This window comes from Limanda limanda, chromosome 1 (assembly GCF_963576545.1).
Source record: "Limanda limanda chromosome 1, fLimLim1.1, whole genome shotgun sequence".
NCBI lineage: Eukaryota > Metazoa > Chordata > Actinopteri > Pleuronectiformes > Pleuronectidae > Limanda > Limanda limanda.
In genome coordinates, this window is record NC_083636.1 from 9,660,754 (window position 1) to 9,681,427 (window position 20,674).

The window sequence follows — 20,674 nt, forward strand, 5'->3', positions numbered from 1 at the left end:
AGATCTTTAGGTGGCTCAGATTCTATTGTAACATCCAGGTCCTGGTTCCTACAAGGAAACAAATGGTTTAAAGCCATTGGTGCTGTTTTTATCAATGAATTCAGGTTTTCCTTTTGAAGTTTTTAGCAGTTTTTAACTGTTTGATGAGGCCTAAAAGAGTCCAACATCTTTTAACGACTACATTTTTACCAAATTCTTCCACTATTGGTCGATAAACAGTTCAAACGTGCCCTGTGGTTCTGGTGCTGTTGTTGGAAACTTGACTTCAGAGAACAGGTGAAGCAGTATTGCCGATGTAACAGTGCCCTCCTGTGGTGGGAGTCAGCCACTGCTGTATTTTGTATTTTCAGACACTTCTCCCTCTCAGATGTGATCCAATCTAAACAATCCCCCATCACTTGTGTATTAAAGCCCAATTGCTATTTATAATTTAGCTAATATATGTCGATTACAGGAACTGTAATGGAACGATAACTCTTTTTGTAGCACTAAATCTTTTTGATGAATGTACGTGTTGTTTTCGAAGCGCTCGTCGTTTAGTTGCCCCCTCCCCTTTGTGTGCTGCTGCATTATCGTGGTGTGACAGGAAGTGTGACAGCAGCAGACACTCCTCTCTTGGTTCAGTTCAGACATTACTGTGAGGAGAGAATCACTAAAGCCTTAAATGTTTACAGCAAGAAAAACTGTTAAAGAACAGTTCTTCCACGTCTCGATGCACAGAGAAAGCTTTGATCGGGAAGTGAAACGTTACTGGAGCTGAGGATTTACAACCATAGTGCTTTATGGTTCAACACCAACCCCTCTAGCTGTGTCACTAAAGGACTGTGACATGGGACGATGCTCTCAGGTACTTGAATACTTGTTTCACTAGAAGTAGATTCTTGAGAGATATCCGAGTACTGTAAAGACTTTTATTTGAATCCATTATTTATCCAGGGAAAGTTGACAGCTTTGGCTGTCTTTTTTTATTTTCCCTATGATATAATCAAACACATTTAAGAAGATCTACAGCATGACCACAATCTGCTGTTGGCTGGTGCTGTTGGGGTTTAAGTGCCTTGCTTAAAGGCAACTCGCCGAGAGACGGTTTTGCAGGGATTTGTGTCGACAATCCTCTGGTGACAGACCCGCTAACTCGCCTCCGGAACAGCCCAGCCACAAAAAAACACAAAAAAATAATTGTGCTTTTCAGGAGAGCTGAGTTCCGGCAGGCCAAAGTGTGCACAGGGAATCCACTGGGACCGGTGGACGTGTCGTCATCGATGTACAGTTACATGTCCGTGATTATTTCTCTTTTTATTCAGCGTCATGTAATAATTCCACGATGCGGAATGATAACTGCTGCTTGATTGTTTTGAGAATAATGAGAAGTGCACTGTTTGTTTGAGTAGGTTCTGTCTATCTTCACTGCAGCGCTGCTCTTTGGAGTTTTGAACTGCTTCTCCTCTGTTTCTCACTTTCCACGAATTAAAAAAGATACGATGCCAAAACTATTTTTGGACGCGTGCTCTTTATTTCGACCAACGTGTGGCGGTATTTTTTTAAGACTGACTGGGATCCATTGAGATTCATACTTTGAAGAAGACCAACAAACATGCAGGACGGGGGATCCATATGTCAACACATTTACAGATGGCTGCGGTTTACAGACGCAGAGCGAGCCCCAGCAGATGGAAACGAGTCATGCTAATGTGGCCGGGTGACATTCTTCATCTGTAACCGTTCATATCGCAGCAAACTGCTCCGTGCACTGTCACATTAAACACACATTAGATGAGACTGATGATCTGGGGGTGAAGCTTTATAATAGATATTTGTCACAAATAATGAGTCACCGCTTGCATGTCACAGCCGAGGGGACGGTTCAAATACAGATTACACAAGCAGTAAACTCCTGTGATCCGAGGTCGGGCTCTTATTTAAAGTGAATGAAAACCCCATCAGTGAATTGACCTAGTCATCAAATGGGCTCGCTGGGTCAGGTCAGGCTAATTGAGTCACTTTAAAAAACACACACGCCATCTGTCAAAGGACATAAACATTTAATCAAGGCCTTTTTTTTTATATCTGCACTCAAAGTGAGCCGAGGGAGCTGCCAGTGGATGTGTTCGGCCACAGCGAGGCATCTATAACACTAAATCCTCAGCAGATGGGACAATTAACTTTATATAGACGCACAGTTTCCCAAAGTGTCTGTTGCTGTGACCAAAAACCACTTCGGTGACGGATGCTGCTTCGGCTCTACTGAGGAGATAGTACAAACAGTACATAGTAATATCAATGTTATCCTGATATGAGACATATATTTACACCTGTATTTACCAAAATCAGTGTGCACATATACTCAGATATACACACTTACATAGAGTTGTGTCCCCACAACCTCCTCAATTCTAAAAGAGGTGCAGAAAACAATCTAGAAAATTTGAACAAATAGCAAATAGCTCCACCAAGGCCCAACACATTGTATGGATTGCAAGATATTGGTATCCTGAATAAGCCTGATTTGTTTCATCTACATTCATGAATTATTCCCAGGAGCAGTGGAACTCGAGTCCTCATCTTTTTGGATTCTTCCACTATTTCTAACACGTGTCGAGGCAATTTCTACAATCCCACCTTAACAACAAGGAACGAGACACAAATCGCTAACAGTATTGTCACACTTTACAGTTTTTCTCCATTGCTTTGGTTCATTTCACAAAACAGAAATGACATTCTCAAAACAACACGTGCAAACCTCCAAACCACTGGGCACTTGTTCACAACAGATTGGAAGATCTCATTCCTTTAACCAAATTGCAATTGTATTAGCACATCCTTGCACATGACAAGCACAATTCTCATATGATTTAGCACAGCTTTACAAACGGTTAGGTACAATTGCCTTCAGTAAGCCCAATTACCAACTAAACATATCTTGCTGGTCTAAACTGACTGTTGATTCTCAGTCAAGTGGTTGTTCTCTGCAGAACATGTTGGCATAATTTCCTTGTTTACATCATCACCTGCACAATAGTTCACTCCTCTGTCAAAATTTTTCAGGCACATAATACCATGAAAAACATCATGGTATATACTGCAATATGGATCTCTTGGATCATTGGCTTAATTTCCTGGTGCAACTAGAACTTTACTAATCAAGGGGGAGTTTCACACATCCAATCACCAATCACAAAGTAAGTTTAGTTAGCTGACAGGTGCTATCCAGGAGCATAAATGCTTCCATCAAATATCTAGAGCTTGACCAAGTTTAGTACAATTTATGAACATGGAAGCACCTGGCCAGGGAAACGACCAAGGGCAACTGCCTGCTCGAGGAAGAGGAGGAAGAAGAAGAGGAAGAGAAGCAAGGGTGTGTGGTGGTGGAGAAGGGGGAAGAGGCCGAGGAGGACGAAGACAACAATTTGTGCCAGATGAAATTCAGGCTACACTTGTGGACCATGTGGTCAACCATGGCCTCACAATGGCAGAGGCAGGTCGTCGAGTTCAGCCTAATGTGCCACGCTCTACAGTGTCCTCTATCATCCAAACATTCCGCAGGGAAAACAGGTTTGTGGTCAGTCAACTATGGTATTATTGATGGTAGAGTTAACTGTAGTATTCAAATTTATTGAACTAAAGTCAAAGTCATGCTCGCCGATTCTTCCCCCGTTGCATAGCAAGGGAGAACATCAGATGTGATGTTGATGAAAATCTGTGGCCAGACAGACATGAGCGCGAGGATGAGCAGGAGAGTGAGGATGAAAACTAGTGAAACTCCAGCTTTACTTTAGTTTGTTACTGTATGTGTTGTTAGTGTAGGCTATACCTAATTTTAGTTTTGATGTGCTTATTGTTTGACAGTATATTGTGCTGTACACATTTTCTGTTACTGTATGGCAATTACTGTAACAATTTCCATGGCCAAATGACTGCAATAAAGTATTTTATGTGAAACCTTGAATTAATCTTTTTTCTGTTTGATACACATAGTATTCTGGAAAAGAAAACATCTACTGTAACCATTCAGTGTCAAAGGACTGAGCCAAGAATGTAATGTGCACATGAGGGATATTTCTATGGTCCACTGCCATACTGACAAAACATTTAAACATTTTGACCTATAGTGTTTAAACAATGCCAAAGGGACTTTTCATTTTGGGGGCACTGACTGTTTGTATGAGAACAGAATTTAGTTTTGACTGATGAGTTGTCTGTTTTGGGAGAGATATGACCTTTAGCAGGTGTGCCATGGAGTTTTGCTGAACCATCTAGGTTATTTTGGCAAATGTATTTAAAGCTTTGAGAATGTCCTTTTTTCCCTGAGAGATGAGCCACAGCAATCGAGAAGGAACTTTTCATTTTGGGGGCACAGACTATTTACAGGAAAAAATGATTTGGTTTTGAAGCTTGAGTCAACTGTTTTGGGTGAGATATGACCTTTTGAAGGTGATCCATGTAGTTGTGCTGAACCATATAGGCTATTTTGCCAATTGCACTTACTGCTCTGAGAACGTCATTTCAGTTTCGTGAAATGAGCCAAAGCAATGGAGAAAAACTGTAATGCTCAGAGCGTGGTGCATACTACAAAGGTTCGTTTGTAATATGCACCCCGATGGGAAACAGTTCTTTGTCTTTACACATTTGGTTCACCCCTCCCACTCTGGTTGGGGTTGTTACAAAGTCAAAGGTCGGGAACTTCTGATGACATGAAAACAACAATGCCTTAGTTAAAGCAATCAGGCCAAGATTCATTCAGTAGTACAGGATACAGCATGATCAAGGCTACATTGTGTGAGACTCAATCATGATCAATCATAGGGAAAATAAACATGATCATATCGTGGTCAAATGTTCAGTTCCCTTATGTACGTCTATAATAATCAGTCAGTCAGGACTAAACACAATCCCCATAGAAAGTCAACCCAACACCTTTTATTTAATCCCACTTCTATTTCAGCATAAAATCATACATTCTCCTTCGTTTGGTTTACATTCTGGAACACTAGCGAAAAAAATAACATTGGTAATATGTAGACGAACAAGGGTTGAAGTGAGGAAGCCCTTGAGCCTGGGCAGATTGCAATGACATTTTGATCAATTTCATGACTTTGCATCCAGCGTCCACTGGCAGGTCAAACTTTCACTCATCCACGGAAATATCTCAGCAACTTTATGACAGATTGGCACAAAGTCTGGTATTGATATTGTGAATCCTTTTCCCAAAGCATGGATTCAAAAAACCTTTATTCTAGAACTATAATCAAACCTAAATGTCAGTTTGTGCAACACTTGGTAGAAAATACCTGGTTTTCTGTTTGCATCTGTTTACACTGAGGCTGCAGAGTATCCCCTGCTATCCCACTAATACTAACACTGAGGCCCTGTACTTTTTTTTGACTGTACTTGTTGTAGGCGGTGGTTTCCACCTCCCTCTCCCTAACATGCCATCTGCGCCTCTTTCCTCCTGTGGAGCCCTGAATGCAGCTGGAGAGGCCCTGCACTCTCGTCAAGGTTTTTTCCCTGAGACTTTTTTTCCATATGCCGATGTCAGCTCTCGCCGTGACTCAGCACAGCCCAAGAGCCTCAGAAGGATTATTTCTTTCATTTTGTCTTCATTATACTTCACAAGCGACCAACTGTAAATAAACCACATAATTGGAAAATAATGAAGCGGTGTCTGTTTTTACTCAGTATCAAACCTCGGCAGTGACTGAAGTCGTCGCACAGTAGATTACATTCTAACAACAGGAGACTTGGATCAATGAGGCAAGTTGGTTTAACTGAAAATCAGATTGTTGCGCCAATTCTTCATGAACTTAAGACCTTCAGTTGAATGGAACTACTCACATCAGAGTGCTGTGAGTGCTGCCATGTTTCACTGAGGGGAGACTTGTAGTGAGGCCATGACTAAAGGTCACAAACAAGCTTTCATAACCAGCAGGATGGGGGGGATATTTACACGTTTAACCTGTTTGCCAAGAACAAGGTTTAGAGTATTATCGTGCTGAAGGTATCAGGCTGTTATCAGGTGGTCTGTGGAGGCAGTGTGTGCTGGGCCAGTGTGTGTGCAACTGTAAACTCTGTTTTTATTATATAATGTAATACCACGGAAACCTTTGTGTTGCAACTTGGCAAAGACAGCAGGTATTGCACTGTTTGTCCAGAAGGGGGCAGAAAAACTGCACATTTGGATAGATAGATAGATAGATAGATAGATAGATAGATAGATAGATAGATAGATAGATAGATAGATAGATAGATAGATAGATAGATAGATAGATAGATAGATAGATAGATAGATAGATAGATAGATAGATAGATAGATAGATAGATAGATAGATAGATAGATAGATAGATAGATAGATAGATAGATAGATAGATAGATAGATAGATATACACACGGTGTGGACAGCAGGTAACTCAATACTTGTACCATTCAAATCCCATAAAGATTACATTTGTATTAATAAAACTGTCTAATTTCCTTTTTATAACCTCTGAAGCTGCCACTGACTGAACATATGTTTCCGTGGTGATATGAGTGTATTTGAAATTGATCAAATCAGGTAAAAAACAATTCAAATACAAGTAACCACCGCAACAATTCAAACAGACAATTAACTTAACCAGCTTATACATTGTGGCTTTTAAACACTCTCTCATGTAGCCTCCCAGGTTAAATTCTCACCTACGTGTGTGATAGAAACGTAATTCAAACCTTATTGACATTTTTGACACAATGACATTAGTGTTATTCCTTTTTTTCCCGACAGCACCTGAAGGCAACAGTGGTGAGTTCACGCCCCTCAGACTCTCTCCTCCTCCCACACGCAGTATGTGGAGTGTGTGGCGTTCAGGCTCAGTGTGGTAGGAGTCTGCAGAACAGTTAACACACGTTCATCTGGAGCCAGGAGACTTTCACAGCCGGACTTTACCTGCTTTTTAAAATCAGACGCTCAGGTAAACTTGTTATTCCTTACACATGATACTGCACGACAACCGTAAGAATGTTTCAGATTGGCTTACTGAAGATAAACAGGTTCAAATTAACGTTTTGCTACTTTTATAATCACTTTTTATATGTCGTGTTATTTGTGTTGAGCGCTAAAACTTTAAAGCAACTTCTGTCCTGTGTTGCAGGTTGAACAATTACAGTATTAACTTTCCCCACTGAGTTCAGATAAAGTGCAGTTTAGTAAAAAAAACTACTTTCAGCCATTTAATATTTAAACTTTAGCTGTGAAGGTTTTTAATTCGCTGTTGTTTGGTTAAAAACACACAAAACGTTGAAAGTCATCAAGCTAAGAAGCTGCAGGTCATAGAAAATGAAGATTGACGTGAGAAAATGTTAAATAAATATACAAATTTAACTTTTTTAGTATAAATTCTGTAAATATGTAATACAAACTGTTTCTCTCTTCTTTGTGCTGCAGTGTCATCTGTGATGTAGCCAGATTTCACAACTTCAAATCTACTGTCAAGTGTTTACAGCTCCGTGAAAGATGTGGCGTCAGACTGATAGAATTTGAATCTAAAAGACTGTCATCAATTTTCATAAACAAGTGAAGACGGCATTGAATAAGCAACCTTTGGCTGACATGGTGCAGCAGCCACTGTTAACGTTGTGAGGGTCAGAGAGGTCACTGACCAAAGACAGATGAAATGATGATGTAACAAGAAGCAGGAGAAGAAACAAAGATGTTTTCATTGGACTTAATGCGTCATGAAATATCAGATTTAAACTCATTAGCGGCAGTAATCTGGTGATGTTTTAAATTGTATTGTTTTCTTTACCTTTATATTTAAATACGTTGTACATACATCAGCGGGTCCTCTTTATGGAGGCCGCCATGTTTTTTACAGTAGCCCAGACTGGACAAACTAAACCCCTTTTGAGTTTTGATGACAACTGAAGGCTACCAAAGCCCTTCGTCAAAGTTACAGAGTGAGGAGCGGGAATAAGAGCAGCTCCGTTCTCCGTATTCCAAGTCAATGAACTATCGAACTTATTTTGAAGCTGCCAATTTCGGGTAAAAAAAGTAGCATAGTGTTGCTTGACGTAGACTTTCTCATCACACCAAACCCTTGTGTGAACTTAAAGGGTAAATGTTTCACAGTCTCTAATTCAACCGGGAGGAGAACTCCAGCGTCTGACAAGATTGATAGTTCATGAAGTGTTTTTCTTTGCACTTAAGTTAATAATCACAGAGCTTTTTTTCATTTCAATCTCCGAGGTCGGACGTCACGGCTGCGGTGATACGCAAGGAAAGCAGAGCATCTTAAAAACCGTTAAATGAGTGAACCTGTAATTACAGACAGACGCGCATGTGAGTCAGGGAAGGACTGGGTGCGTCTGGTGGGCTCACTGCCATAAACAGCAGAAGTTACTTCACACTCTGATTTACTCCTGTTTGTGCTTTACACCCTGCAGCCACCGCCACGGCCCGTCAGACAACAGTCAACAAAAGCCTCAAGGCTCGGTGCTGTAAAACATTCCTCTGGGTATTAGCCTGCCCTGTTATTTGGGCTGACCTCCTTTGTGTTGCGTGTGTTTTTCTGTCAGAGAGGTAGTTAAGGCCTGGAGCACTGGTTTTCAATTCAAACATGTGCTACTAGGATACCCAGCCAAACAGGTTCTCCAAGGCCGATGCAGATATAACTGTATGGAGAGAGAGAGAGAGAGAGAGAGACTGCTTTATGCTTTAAATACATAAATTAAAGCTCTTCAGGTAGTATGATTACAGCCGTCTTCATTCATATCCACACACAGCTCTACCTGGAGGATGCCCCAGGTGGAACTGTGTGCGATATGAATTAAGAAGGATGGTGCCGAAATGAAGGTATGTTCAGTTTCCCAGTCATGCTTTCTTGGTGAATGGGACTGAAGGAATTGGTTTGTTTCCAACGTTTGGATGAGGACCAAATAGATCTATGAGTAAATGTCTCACGTCTTTTCTCTGTCTCCCGTTAGGAACAACACACACAATGCCAAACTGGGGAGGAGGCAACAAATGCGGCGCGTGCCGTGGGACAGTCTACCACGCCGAGGAAGTGCAGTGTGACGGAAAGAGCTTCCACAAATGCTGTTTCCTCTGCAGTAAGTGTTGCCGTTTGGATGCAGCCGGCCACGAGTAAACAAGAATGACAATGCTTGTGGTTAAGGCAGGATTTGAACTACACACACATCACTGCCTTCAAAGCATTCCACAGATTTAAATATTACGTCTAAGCCAGTGTATTGTTTGTCTCCAGTTAAACAGTGTGAAGTTACTTCCTCATGCTATTAAATTGAAATTATCTTTTTGAAGTGCATGCAAGGAGGAATATGTGACAATAAGAGCCCTGGCATTGGATCTGCACTGTACAGAGATGAAGTACTGGAATTGGGTGTATGAGGCTGAGCCTGACCAACACCAGGTAGAAACTAATTACCAAAATATCAGTTTCATGTTCTCTTCATATATTTGAAGATATGATGACTCTTATTGAAGAATACAAATAAAAACAAAGTCTGAGAATTGGGCATTGCCTGCATGAAATCCATTGCTTATTCGAAAAAGTACAGTTCACAAAAAGTGGATGCTTGAGAGCCAACTCCTAAATCTCATGATGGATTTGTACCTTCAGCACATTGAGGAACCCATTTGGTTGAAGAAAACATCGGACAGCTCAGACTTCAGAAGCTGCTGCCAGCAGTCTGAAAAGTCCTGATGTTAATGAGAGACCTGCCAAGAGCAGATACTCCATCCACCTCCACAGATCATATATTCATCATATATATTAAAGGGCGTCTGTGTGATGTTACGTCCTTGTTCCAAGCCGTGAAGGCTCATGAAAGATCATTTAACAGTAATTCTTACATGGGCGAGAATAAGAGCGCTCAGTGAACTCTGCTTCAACTCACCAGCACTCATCGGAGAGCCGCTGCTGACATTTCTCTCTCTGGCCATTGGTTGTCTAGCTCACACTACGTTATTGTCAGTCAGCTTGATGAGTGAGCGGCTCTGTCCCCGGTCCGTCCTTGAAATGTCAGTGAGGATGATCCAGTGAGGACCCTGCATGGAGAACAGGATTACACTGACACTTTCATTTAGCCGCCATCAAGTGGAGACCAAAGCAGTTTGAGCCACAAAAGATGAGTTTTTTTTTTTTTTTTACAAAGGGCTGCTTTGTCTTACACTCTCACTAAGGAGACGAGGAGCGAGCCGACGTGGCGTCTTTCTTTCTCCTTTGGCCCATTCTGACATTGTCTGACATTCAACACTTTCCATTTCAGTGTGTAAAAGGCAGCTACAGACAATAGAGACACTCAGTTGGAATCAAGCCTCACTTGACTCTACTCCAGTGACTGTGTCGTCATTATTTGTTATACTGGGTTTTTGTGGAGTTTCGAAAAGTCTAAAAATATCAAACCTAAATTGGTGGCTTGAAAAGTCTTAAACATAGCTAGAATATTATGTACGTTTAGGTCAATTTTAATTGCATTAACGTGCATTTAAACGTTTTTAAGAGAATTTGCGGAATTAATAGTTTTGAATGTCTCCATGTGCTGTATTTCTTTCTAAGCGATACAGGTACAGTTTTATCCTGCTACAATAAAACTACAAACAAAACCAACATGGAACTGATAAGTACTCGGCTACTTACACACCTTATCTTCAGTTATGGGCATGTGTACGTGGTTCTGGGACCCTGACATGCATCATACATAACACAGGTCTTAAGATTTCATTCATTGTCGTAAAAAGTAATTGATAGCATTGGTAGCGCACAATGAACAATGTTACTGTGGTGGAGAGGAACTGGAAATAAGTGTGACAAATACTCTGAGAAATCAGAACAACTGCAACAAGTGAGGTTGAAGAAATATGAGGATTCAGGAGTCACACAATTGGACTCTCATAAATCTTCTAACGTGCTCGTGAAAGCCTTTATTTTGAAAGTGTTGGCCACGAGATCAGAGGGACTGGAGCGGAGACACTTTCCCAGCCAATCGTGTGAAATGTTACACCGGTGTCAGACGGTCACACAGCACTGACTAGTGTGTGAAGAATTTGTGTGCAGTCATGAGAAGCTGCAATTCCTTTGTTGTATTTTCCCCTGATATTAAGTTCTTAGGTTAACACAAACCTGCTTTTCAAACAGCTACTGTATTCTGCTTGAATAAATCCAATACAGACGTCGGGAAAACCAGTCAGGATGATACAAATCTGGATAAAGAAAATGCATTTTCCTCTCTGCATGTTAATATGTTCACTCTAAAGGCTTAAATGATGTTAACATGCAGTGAGAGTAACAGGGATGTGATAAAGAAATCCCACGGGCTTGTGAAAAACAACCCTCTGAGGGGGGGAAAATCACCATCAAGTGGTAGACATAAAGTTATTATTCTTGTTTCATTTGAGATGAAAAATGAAGGGAGGCAACTTCCCCAAGTATCTTTCCCTGTTTGGATTAAATCTCTCGCCTCTCATCAGAAAGAAAGTTCACAGGATAAGGATCTCTGTGTGGGACTGGAACAGTCGAAACCTCCAAGAGACACATGTTGTGTGCTCACTGCTGGAAGCTTGCAGTTGAAACATTTAAGAGTTGTAATGTCACTGTCAAATTGTCACGCAATTCGTATTGAATTTCTGGAGAAAAAGTTAGCGCCATTTCAGATGTAAAAATGTTTCCAGTAGACATTTCCAGCAGGAAACACAAAGTTATTTTTCTTTCTGAAACCCGCAGACACTATTTCTATGCTTCTGTTTTTTCGAATTGTCCGTCTGTCCCATTCTTATGAACACGATATTTTAAAAATATCTTGAGGGAATCTTTTCAAATTTGGTACAAACTTTTAGTTGGACTCAAGGATGAACACATCAGGGTCACTGTGACCTCAACAAACTATTTTAATGGTTTTGAGAACGCAACGTCTCTGGAATACCTCGAGGGAATTTCTTCAAATTTGATACAAAGGTTAATTTAGACTCAAGGATGAACTGATTTGATTTTGGTGGTCACAGGACCAAGAGCTTGTTACAACAGGAACCACATGACAAACTTATTTGCATCTGGATGATCCTATCAGCTTTGTTACTAAATGTTCACTAGACTCATAAATGTATTGATTAGATTTGGGGCAAAACAGTTTTTTTGTCTTTTGAACATATCTTTCTAATCTGCCTTTAGCGGATTTCCTCAAATATTGACCAGTTGTCACTTGGTTTCCAGTGGTCAAAGGTCAAAGACGTACAACTGCAGGGTCGCAGCTTTCTGATCACCAGAATGTACAATACCTCTTTGTCATCTGACAAGATTGCTTCAACATTGTCTTTCTTTGTGTCCACAGTGGTCTGCAGGAAGGGCTTAGACAGCACCACACTGGCCATTCACGACCAGGAGATCTACTGCAAGTCATGCTACGGTAAAAAGTACGGCCCCAAAGGCTACGGCTACGGACAGGGGGCGGGCACGCTCAGCATGGACCGAGGAGAGCGGCTGGGAATCAAACCCGAAGAGTGAGTTGGGCCGACGTTTCTTATGTGTCGAGTGTGGCGTAATAGGATGCTGTGTGTGTGTGTGTTTGACAATAGTGTGGTGCAGTAATAATCATTGATGAAGTCAATCTGTCACTGCTGCTGTTCAGAGTTGTGTTGTGCATCCTGCTGGGTTTTCATCAGAGCTGTGTTCACATTCGATAAATCCTAAAACCAAGTCAAACTGACGAAAATGTCCTCTCCTCCCCGAAATGTTCTCTTATAAGGTCCAATAGTCCACAGAAATGCAGAGTAATTGTCGTAGCTCAGGTATGTGATGTGTGTGAGCAGCTTGGTGGCCACACACACACAGTTAACGTATACGAACAGGAGTTAATGATTAAATGAAAGCATTATCCAGCCTATTGTTCAGGGTGCGTTCATGAATTCCGTTGGTAATGGTCAGAGCATGATTGTGTTTCGGTTTCAGATCACTGAGCAGGAATGGTTTTGTGGTTTAAGGGGGCTGCAAACAAACAAAAATAAAAATACAGTCAAAGAAAAAGAGCTGATAAGAGCACTGGTAAAGTTCCGAATGGATCAACAAGCAGAACCAATAAGAGAAATAGTACCATTGATATGTCTTGATCCCTACTCCTAGCCTTGTCGAGGTTTTGGTTCTGACGCCAGTAAACTTATTCCAGGTCTTAGGAAGGATTACCAGATGGGAGCACGATATAAACAATGGCTACAGCAAGGTCAGTGATAAAAGATTATTACGTGACAGTCAGATGTCACACACAGTGAAGATCAGCAGTCCTGACACTTGGACATAGGAGATAAACAAGGCTCAAATGGCCCTGGTTTAAAGATGTCAAACTTTTTTGCTCTGTTTCCCACTGACTGAACCACAAGGTTTGGAGAGAGGAAGGAAACCTTGACGGGAATATTGGCAGGCGGCCTCTTGATCAAATCCAGCTGCGGCTGTTTCCAGCTGCTCTGGTGGACGGTGTAACTCCAGCAGCAGAAAAGTCAAAGCTGAATCCCTGAAATATTTAATATGTTTAAACTTTTAAAGTTAATACATCATCTTTTAGCAGCTTGTAGGCGTCTGTATTTTCTGCACCCACCTCTGAGACCTAAGAGGGTTTGATTGCGTGTTTGTCACTTTGTGGGCACAAAGAAACAAACAGAAAATCCACAGCCCCTCCCGCACACACACACACGTACCCACAAGGTTTATTCCTGCCCCAGAAGTTGGATGACTGTAGTTGTCAAAGAGTTCATTATGTGACCAGCAGGATCACCCTTCTCTAAGTCTTTGGTCACAAAGAGCTTCATTCAGGGGCCACTGGGGCTGCCAGTCACCCTCCGATAAGCACCGCTCTGAGGCCCCAGGATGCCCAGCTCGCTTTCCCACCACTGGCTAAAGACACAAGAGGAGATGAAGAGGTTTTATCGCTTTAAGAAAATTCTGACGATAGTTAATATTGGAGTTTGTGTCAGTCGACATTATTGAAGCATAAGTTTTTGTTTAACTGACACGAAAACTGAGGTATTTTTTAGAGATGTTGCAATGTGGGGTCATACTTCCTTCAATATGTCAGTTGATTAATATTTTTTAAAGAAAATAGGTTTTGGCATTAGGCAACTTTGAGAATATTTAATATCTTTGAGCCTTAAAATGTCAACGTTTTGTTTCCCTGTAGAAGCAGGTTTCATTTCTAAACAATTCTCTCTAAAACTGTATTTTACACAAGAATCAATAAATGTAAGCCCTTTAATTTAAAGAACAATAGAGAGCTGAATTAACGTTTTATTAGTAAACAATCAGTCATTTCCTCATTTGCCTGTTTCTTTTCTCGTAGGACGCCGACTCACAGACCCACCACCAACCCCAACCCGTCCAAGTTTGCCCAGAAGTTTGGAGGTACAGAGAAATGTGCGCGATGTGGAGACTCTGTCTATGCAGCTGAGAAGATCATGGGGGCGGGCAAGGTGAGAGATTTATCTGAAGCTTCTTCTGAATACAAGACAATGTTTGATACATTTAACACCTAATATATTAACAATTGATCAATTAACTACTGGAGTTATTATTCAAAATGGATGAAGCAGCTAATTGTGCTTCTTCCGGCTACACCTCGGCAAACATGCTGCATTTAGGAGGCAGCACAGTAGTGGCAGTGTGTCTCTAACTTGCCTGGCAGTGTTGGATCGGTCAGTCAACATGCTCTGCACACACAACCCATTGTTCAGGGTTTGGCGGGTTTATGCATCGGCTCCTCTATGAGCCTACGGCTGCTAATAACACGCTTCATAATTCATAATTTTCCACAGACTTAAGGCCATTACACATCTGGGAAATTACGAATAAACAGCATTATAAAGGAAAAAAAAGCAACAGGCTTCGAATATATTTGCTCCATCGAATTATTCAGAGAGCATGATCACTTCAACAATATCCCGTGATGAAGATCTTGTCTTCTTCCCTCGAATGTTCTCATTTTACGAGGTAGAGAAAGAGAGTTCATTGTTTCCCACACTATGGTCCCAGTTCAGGACATATCGCAGGATATTAGTCAGTTTAAGGTCCTGATCTGAGCAGTTAAACAATCATCAGAGCATCCTGGCAACTGAAGTGAGTTGTAAAACCCAAAAGACTCAAGACAAAGCGCAAATGAAAATGTACCGAAATGCCCACATTGTGAAAACCTGCAAGTTAACACCCTAAGATTATAACTTTGTTCATATTTAAAAAAAAAAAAGAGAGAAAAAGAAAATCCTGCATTTAAAAATGTGAGAGCGAAACAGTGTGTGCGGCATTTTTGCTTGATAAATTACTAAATAGCTCAAAATTATTAATGGTTAATATTTGACTGTTCACTTAATCAACTAACTCATTTATTTGACCAGCGAGAAGTGACAGCAGAGTCAGACACACGTGTTCGCAGAGTACAATACCCTCTGGACACTGTCTCGCTGTCTGGCAGATTAAATTGTGATGCCTGTCAAGATATGAGCCAACTTTTCATTCGGCTTTCACTCGTTCAGCCAAGTTACAGAAGTGACGTCTCTTGGCTCAGGTGAGGATTCATGGGATTGTCTTGACAACAGGCTGGGTGCCCGGCACTTAATCTTACACCACAGACTAGAATAAATGTGTTCCTACGACTTATGCTGCAGTGTGAACTTAATGGGGTTATAACGAAACCTTTGAACGTGAAGTGTGTATTCATCATCACAGAACTATCATTACACACTGATTTAGCATCCAACAGGAATCAAACCGCTAACCGAGGGGCCAAGTCCTCGAACGCCACAGGGTCACGGTCCACATCGCAAAAACCGCAGGGAGGAAACTTAAGTGACCGAATTGAACGCACATGTTTTTATTTTACAGCACCGAACCACATGCAGGAGGTTTGGTGCAGCGCCTCCTAATGAGAGAACACGAACCCTGTTTCTTTCTGATTGAAGCTTTTCCATGAAGCTGTGCGGACACCGGTCTCCTGGCAGATGTTGTGCACACACACAGATTTACGGGCAGATGAAGCCGTGAAGCTCACACTGTAATGGAGATCTGTTGGCACGTTGTATCGTCCCGAACAAGTCTCAGTGTGGCTGCTCACATGAAAACCATGTCCACAAGCAGCACAGATTTGTGTTCCCTCTAAAAAATGGGAGTGGACGGTCCCCCCCCCGTCGCTGATGCACATGTGGGTTCACACACGTGCTGATTTATAGAGGGTGATGTCATTGGGCGGGCAGGAGCTGTTAATGTGTTTCCTAATGGGAGCAAATCTATTTGCGGCTCCACTGACTCTCAAACGTAACCTGAAATTTTCTGAATAAAGAAGATGTTAAAAAAAGCTTTCGATAGGATAGTTGTCAATGTAGGAGGTGAAATGTGATCTGCTGTAAGAAAAAAAAGAATGTTGTTTTTTGCACAAATCGTAACAATGCAACAGACTTGAACATCTGCCCCTCTACATGAACATCCTTTCTCTTCGTAGCCGTGGCACAAGAACTGCTTCCGCTGCGCGAAATGTGGAAAGAGCCTGGAGTCGACCACCCAGACGGAGAAAGACGGAGAAATCTACTGCAAAGGTGAGAAGAAACTAAATATGTGCAGTGGTTCTTTTTTACGACAGCGCTGTAACAAAATGTTTCTGTCGAGGCTTTGATTTCCTGATGGATCTCTGCCATCGCTGAGATTTCACAGAGAGCCGCAAAGAACACAGTGTAAAACAGCATTAGCTGTAGCCAACACTCGCGCTGGCAAAAACAAGAGGGGAATAAATCAACCAATTGAAAACAGATTAACATCCATTAATGCAGAATACTGTTAGTGAGCCGAGAAGTTTCCAGATTCAGCCATTTAAAATATGACATGTGGGCATTCTGTGGTGACATGGTGAAAAAGGTCTCTACATTTTTCTTGTGTTGATCAAAGTCAGGTGACCACTTAACATGTCATCTGGTGCCATCAGGTTTTGATTTGTCCAATTCTTTGGTTTATGATCAAAAAGCAACAAAAATATGCTTAAATCCAGCCTCAGTATCAAAGCATTGTCATTGTGAACATGCAAACGCACCGGAATTCAACCCGTGAACATGGTAAACACTGCCCCAGAGTACCTTGAGGGTGTTTGCATTGTCTCTGTGAACATGCTGATGTCATGTGAGTGAGACACCTGCTAGATACAGAGTATGTTGCACTCACTTCTTCAACCAGGAAGTATTTGCAATAATTACAACACAGCAGCTCTTAAAGCTAGGCTGCTATTGACAAATGCTGTGATCATATCAGTATAAGCAAACCTGACTGGCAGGTTTTTAACAAACCTAAAGAGCACTTACGCAGACTGTTGGACTCACTGTCTGTGTGTGTGTGTGTGTGTGTGTGTGTGTGTGTGTGGGGGGGGGGGGGGGGGGGGGGGGTTTGGATGGACGACAGCGGCCTTGTCCATCTAACTGAGCTACTTCCTGTCCACATCTGCAGCCTGACCTCCACCGTGATTTCACTCTCTCCTCATCAACACACAGACAGGATGACTTGGCCACACACACACACACAGATACACACACACACACACACACACACACACAGGCAGATGGATGTTTGCTGAGCGTCATAATGAAACCATGTGCTGATGAGCAGGAATGTTGCCTCTCTCTCGGCCTCTAAACCCAACACAGGCCAAACTCTGCCGCCGCTGCTGCTGCTATCAATCAGTGGTTTTGTCTCCGTCCTCTCCGAGACATCCCGACTCTGTCTGCTGGATATTGTTACTCATCGTGGATTTTTTTGAAGCCAGCAGACCTGCGCTCTGCAGCAGAAACAAAATCCAGGCGGGATTTAAAGAGAGAGTGAAAAATTCCACTGCTCATTGCCTGACCACAATCTGAGCTGTGAGCGCGTTTCAAACTTATCACGCTGGTGTGAGATAAACAGCTGAGGGTGGGAGCTGGGAAACTGGTTCTGTCTTCAGCTACTGCCAGTTGAATGACCTACACACACACACACACACACACAGAGGGGTTTTCACGATGACACCCCTGCTCAGTTTGATCGTAGACACAGGAAGTGCAGGGGAATTTAACTGAGAGACATTTTGACCTGTCACAGTGGGAAAAGGAACAAGTCTATATATCGTGAAACAATTATGGCTGAATTCATTTTCGCTGCTTCATTTCACGAGTTCTTGTTCACACTAACTCACTATCACGACTTCCTGCTGTGATAAATTTAAAGGGCTTTGGCAAAAGACTCCTTCTGCTCTTAGTAACTACTGACTGTAAGTGTGACTGACTAAGGGTGGAGATATAGTTACTTTTAGAAGCAGGCATCATTGCTGTCATGGGCAACCTGCTTCCATTTGGTGCACATCCTCAGAAATTCATGCTACTCATCCACAAGATGCATTACACACATGATGGTCAGGGCTGTACCCGATCTCCAGTAAATTTAAAGGTTCTGTACAGCCCAAACTCTGTGGTGGGGCCTCTAGTGGAATACTCATGTTACACTTCACAGCAAGCACGGGAACAATCACGCTCCCAATTCATTTGGTCGTCTATACCAACATGTGGCTTAACAGCAACTATATCAACGGCTTGAAGGTTAAAGGGATATTTCAACCAAAACACAGTAAAATGTCCTTGTATCCATCAGTGTAGATTTAGTAATATTATTTTACCACCTAGTCACACTGGGGCAGAACAATACACTTCCATGGACTCTTATACTAACCATGAATCCGTCTCCGTATAAAGCTTCAAACTTGCTTTTTTCTAAATTTAAAATAATCATTAGTGAAGTTTCATGACATTTGCATCTATAATCTCATTTTAATTCTTTCCTCCCTTTCCACAGCATGCTACGCCAAGAACTTTGGGCCCAAAGGCTTCGGTTACGGCCAGGGAGCCGGAGCTCTGGTTCACGCTCAGTGATGAAGCTGAAGTGGATCCCTCAGACAGATCATCTCACCCTTACACATTCCTCTGTGCTACTGTTGACTTTGTTACTGTGTTTTCTACCCTCCGTGCTCCCGCGCTGAAACGGCGAAATAAAAAACATTTACAAACCAAACCACCATTTCACATTTGACTGTATTTTATTATTAAAGCCATTAAAACTGAACCATGCCCATATGTTTACATCTGAAGCGGAGTTACAGTGATGTCTGAAGGTGGGCAGAGAGGCACTGGAGATGATTATGTGCTTTATCTTTTTTTTTTCCTTTTCTCTTTCTTTATTCCACAGGATGAGGTGAGAGGGTAGAAGGGACGGGTTTGCTGGAAGAACTAGTGAGGACTGAAATGGCTTTGAGTTGATGATGAATGGGGGGGGAGTGGGGTGTTGACCTCTTTAGAAAACACCATTTACCTCCTGTCACTTGAAAAGGCATCATCAGAACACACAAGTGGATAATTCCTGGGAGCATGTTCTGCTGATATGAGATCTGAACAGCCGGCTCGTGGTTTCGGACCTTTTAAAGCTCACGAACTGCGGCTGCTGCCGGGCGTCTTCGTCGGGCAGTGGCTTGTATGGTGGTGGGAGTGAAATGATGACACACACACACGCACACACACTGTCCCCTTCTGATGATGCAAACATGAGGCCCAAAGAGTTTGGGAGGCCTTAATATAATATAACCTCCCTCTATCCTTAAAACTATTGCATGGTCACATTTCAGCTTTTAGAAAACAAACCCAAAAAAATGGCGTCTGCCTTAGTTCTCTAGTGTCTTTGCTTTACAATTTGTACATCCAGTGGTATAACAGACCCAGCAATATATGACAATAAAAAAAACCTTTTAGGATGACTACAGAGTCCACAAGCATGGAACATTCAAATATATTACACACTTGCACAGGAGGGCCCGACTGGAGATCTGGCCGCCCTGAAAGACGACTTCCACTAAACACACTGGATTTGAGAGAAAGAAAAGGAAAAGAAAACGAAAACTGACAAATGGATGAAACGCAGAAAAGTACTTGCAAATACTTCACATTCACTATATACAGACACGTGGCTTGCCGGGCTGTCACCATGGTGATGAGAATGGGGTCGGATTGACACAGCGGGGGACGGGGGGGGGAGCAGCGAGAGCCCAGCTGTCCCAAGCATCGTACATGCAGTGGAAATTTAAGGGTACTCAGGGGTTAAAATGCCTATAGACAGCAGTGTCAGACATCACTAAAAGCTACAGTCATACACTTGGAGTACAGTCACTTCGTTTTCTTTCTGTCCGTTTAGTTGGAAGAAATCCCCCAAACTGAAAAAATAAAATAAAATCCAGGGGCACCCTCAACTAACACTGACGGGAAGAAAAAAAAAAAGGATTTCGTTTATGTACAGATGCAAATCCTTTACACTTCAGTCCATCCTGCTGCTGCTGCTGATGTTGCGGGGGTCCAGACAGGAAGTGTTGCGAGGGCGGCCATGTCTGTTGGGCCCCTTGTCTTCCTCACTGTAAACAAATGGAGCTGCTGGGCCTTTCTGTTCAGTAACGGCAACAAAAAACCAAACAACTAAAAAATACAAAATGAAATCAGTGCAATGTTGTAGGCAGACAAAAAACACCAAAACAAATAAGACTTTACAGCATCTTGAGAAAAACACATGGAATGAACCATTTACATTAACTCGTCCGTCTTTCTGCTGCACTCTCCTTTTCCCTCGTCTCTGCTGTTAATAAATACACTTGCTGTACCTGTCT

At 42.0% G+C, this 20,674-nt stretch overlaps 1 protein-coding gene across 1 annotated transcript; it reads left to right on the forward strand.

Moving 5' to 3' along the window:
- Positions 1–6,857: 6,857 nt before the first annotated feature.
- On the forward strand, positions 6,858–19,041 carry csrp2 (cysteine and glycine-rich protein 2). The gene is made up of 6 exons (XM_061075492.1): positions 6,858–6,945; positions 8,957–9,082; positions 12,320–12,488; positions 14,315–14,444; positions 16,463–16,556; positions 18,826–19,041. The coding sequence occupies exons 2-6, from the start codon at positions 8,971–8,973 to the stop codon at positions 18,900–18,902; spliced, it is 582 nt and encodes a 193-aa protein (XP_060931475.1). The 5' UTR covers positions 6,858–6,945; positions 8,957–8,970; the 3' UTR covers positions 18,903–19,041.
- Positions 19,042–20,674: the final 1,633 nt, after the last annotated feature.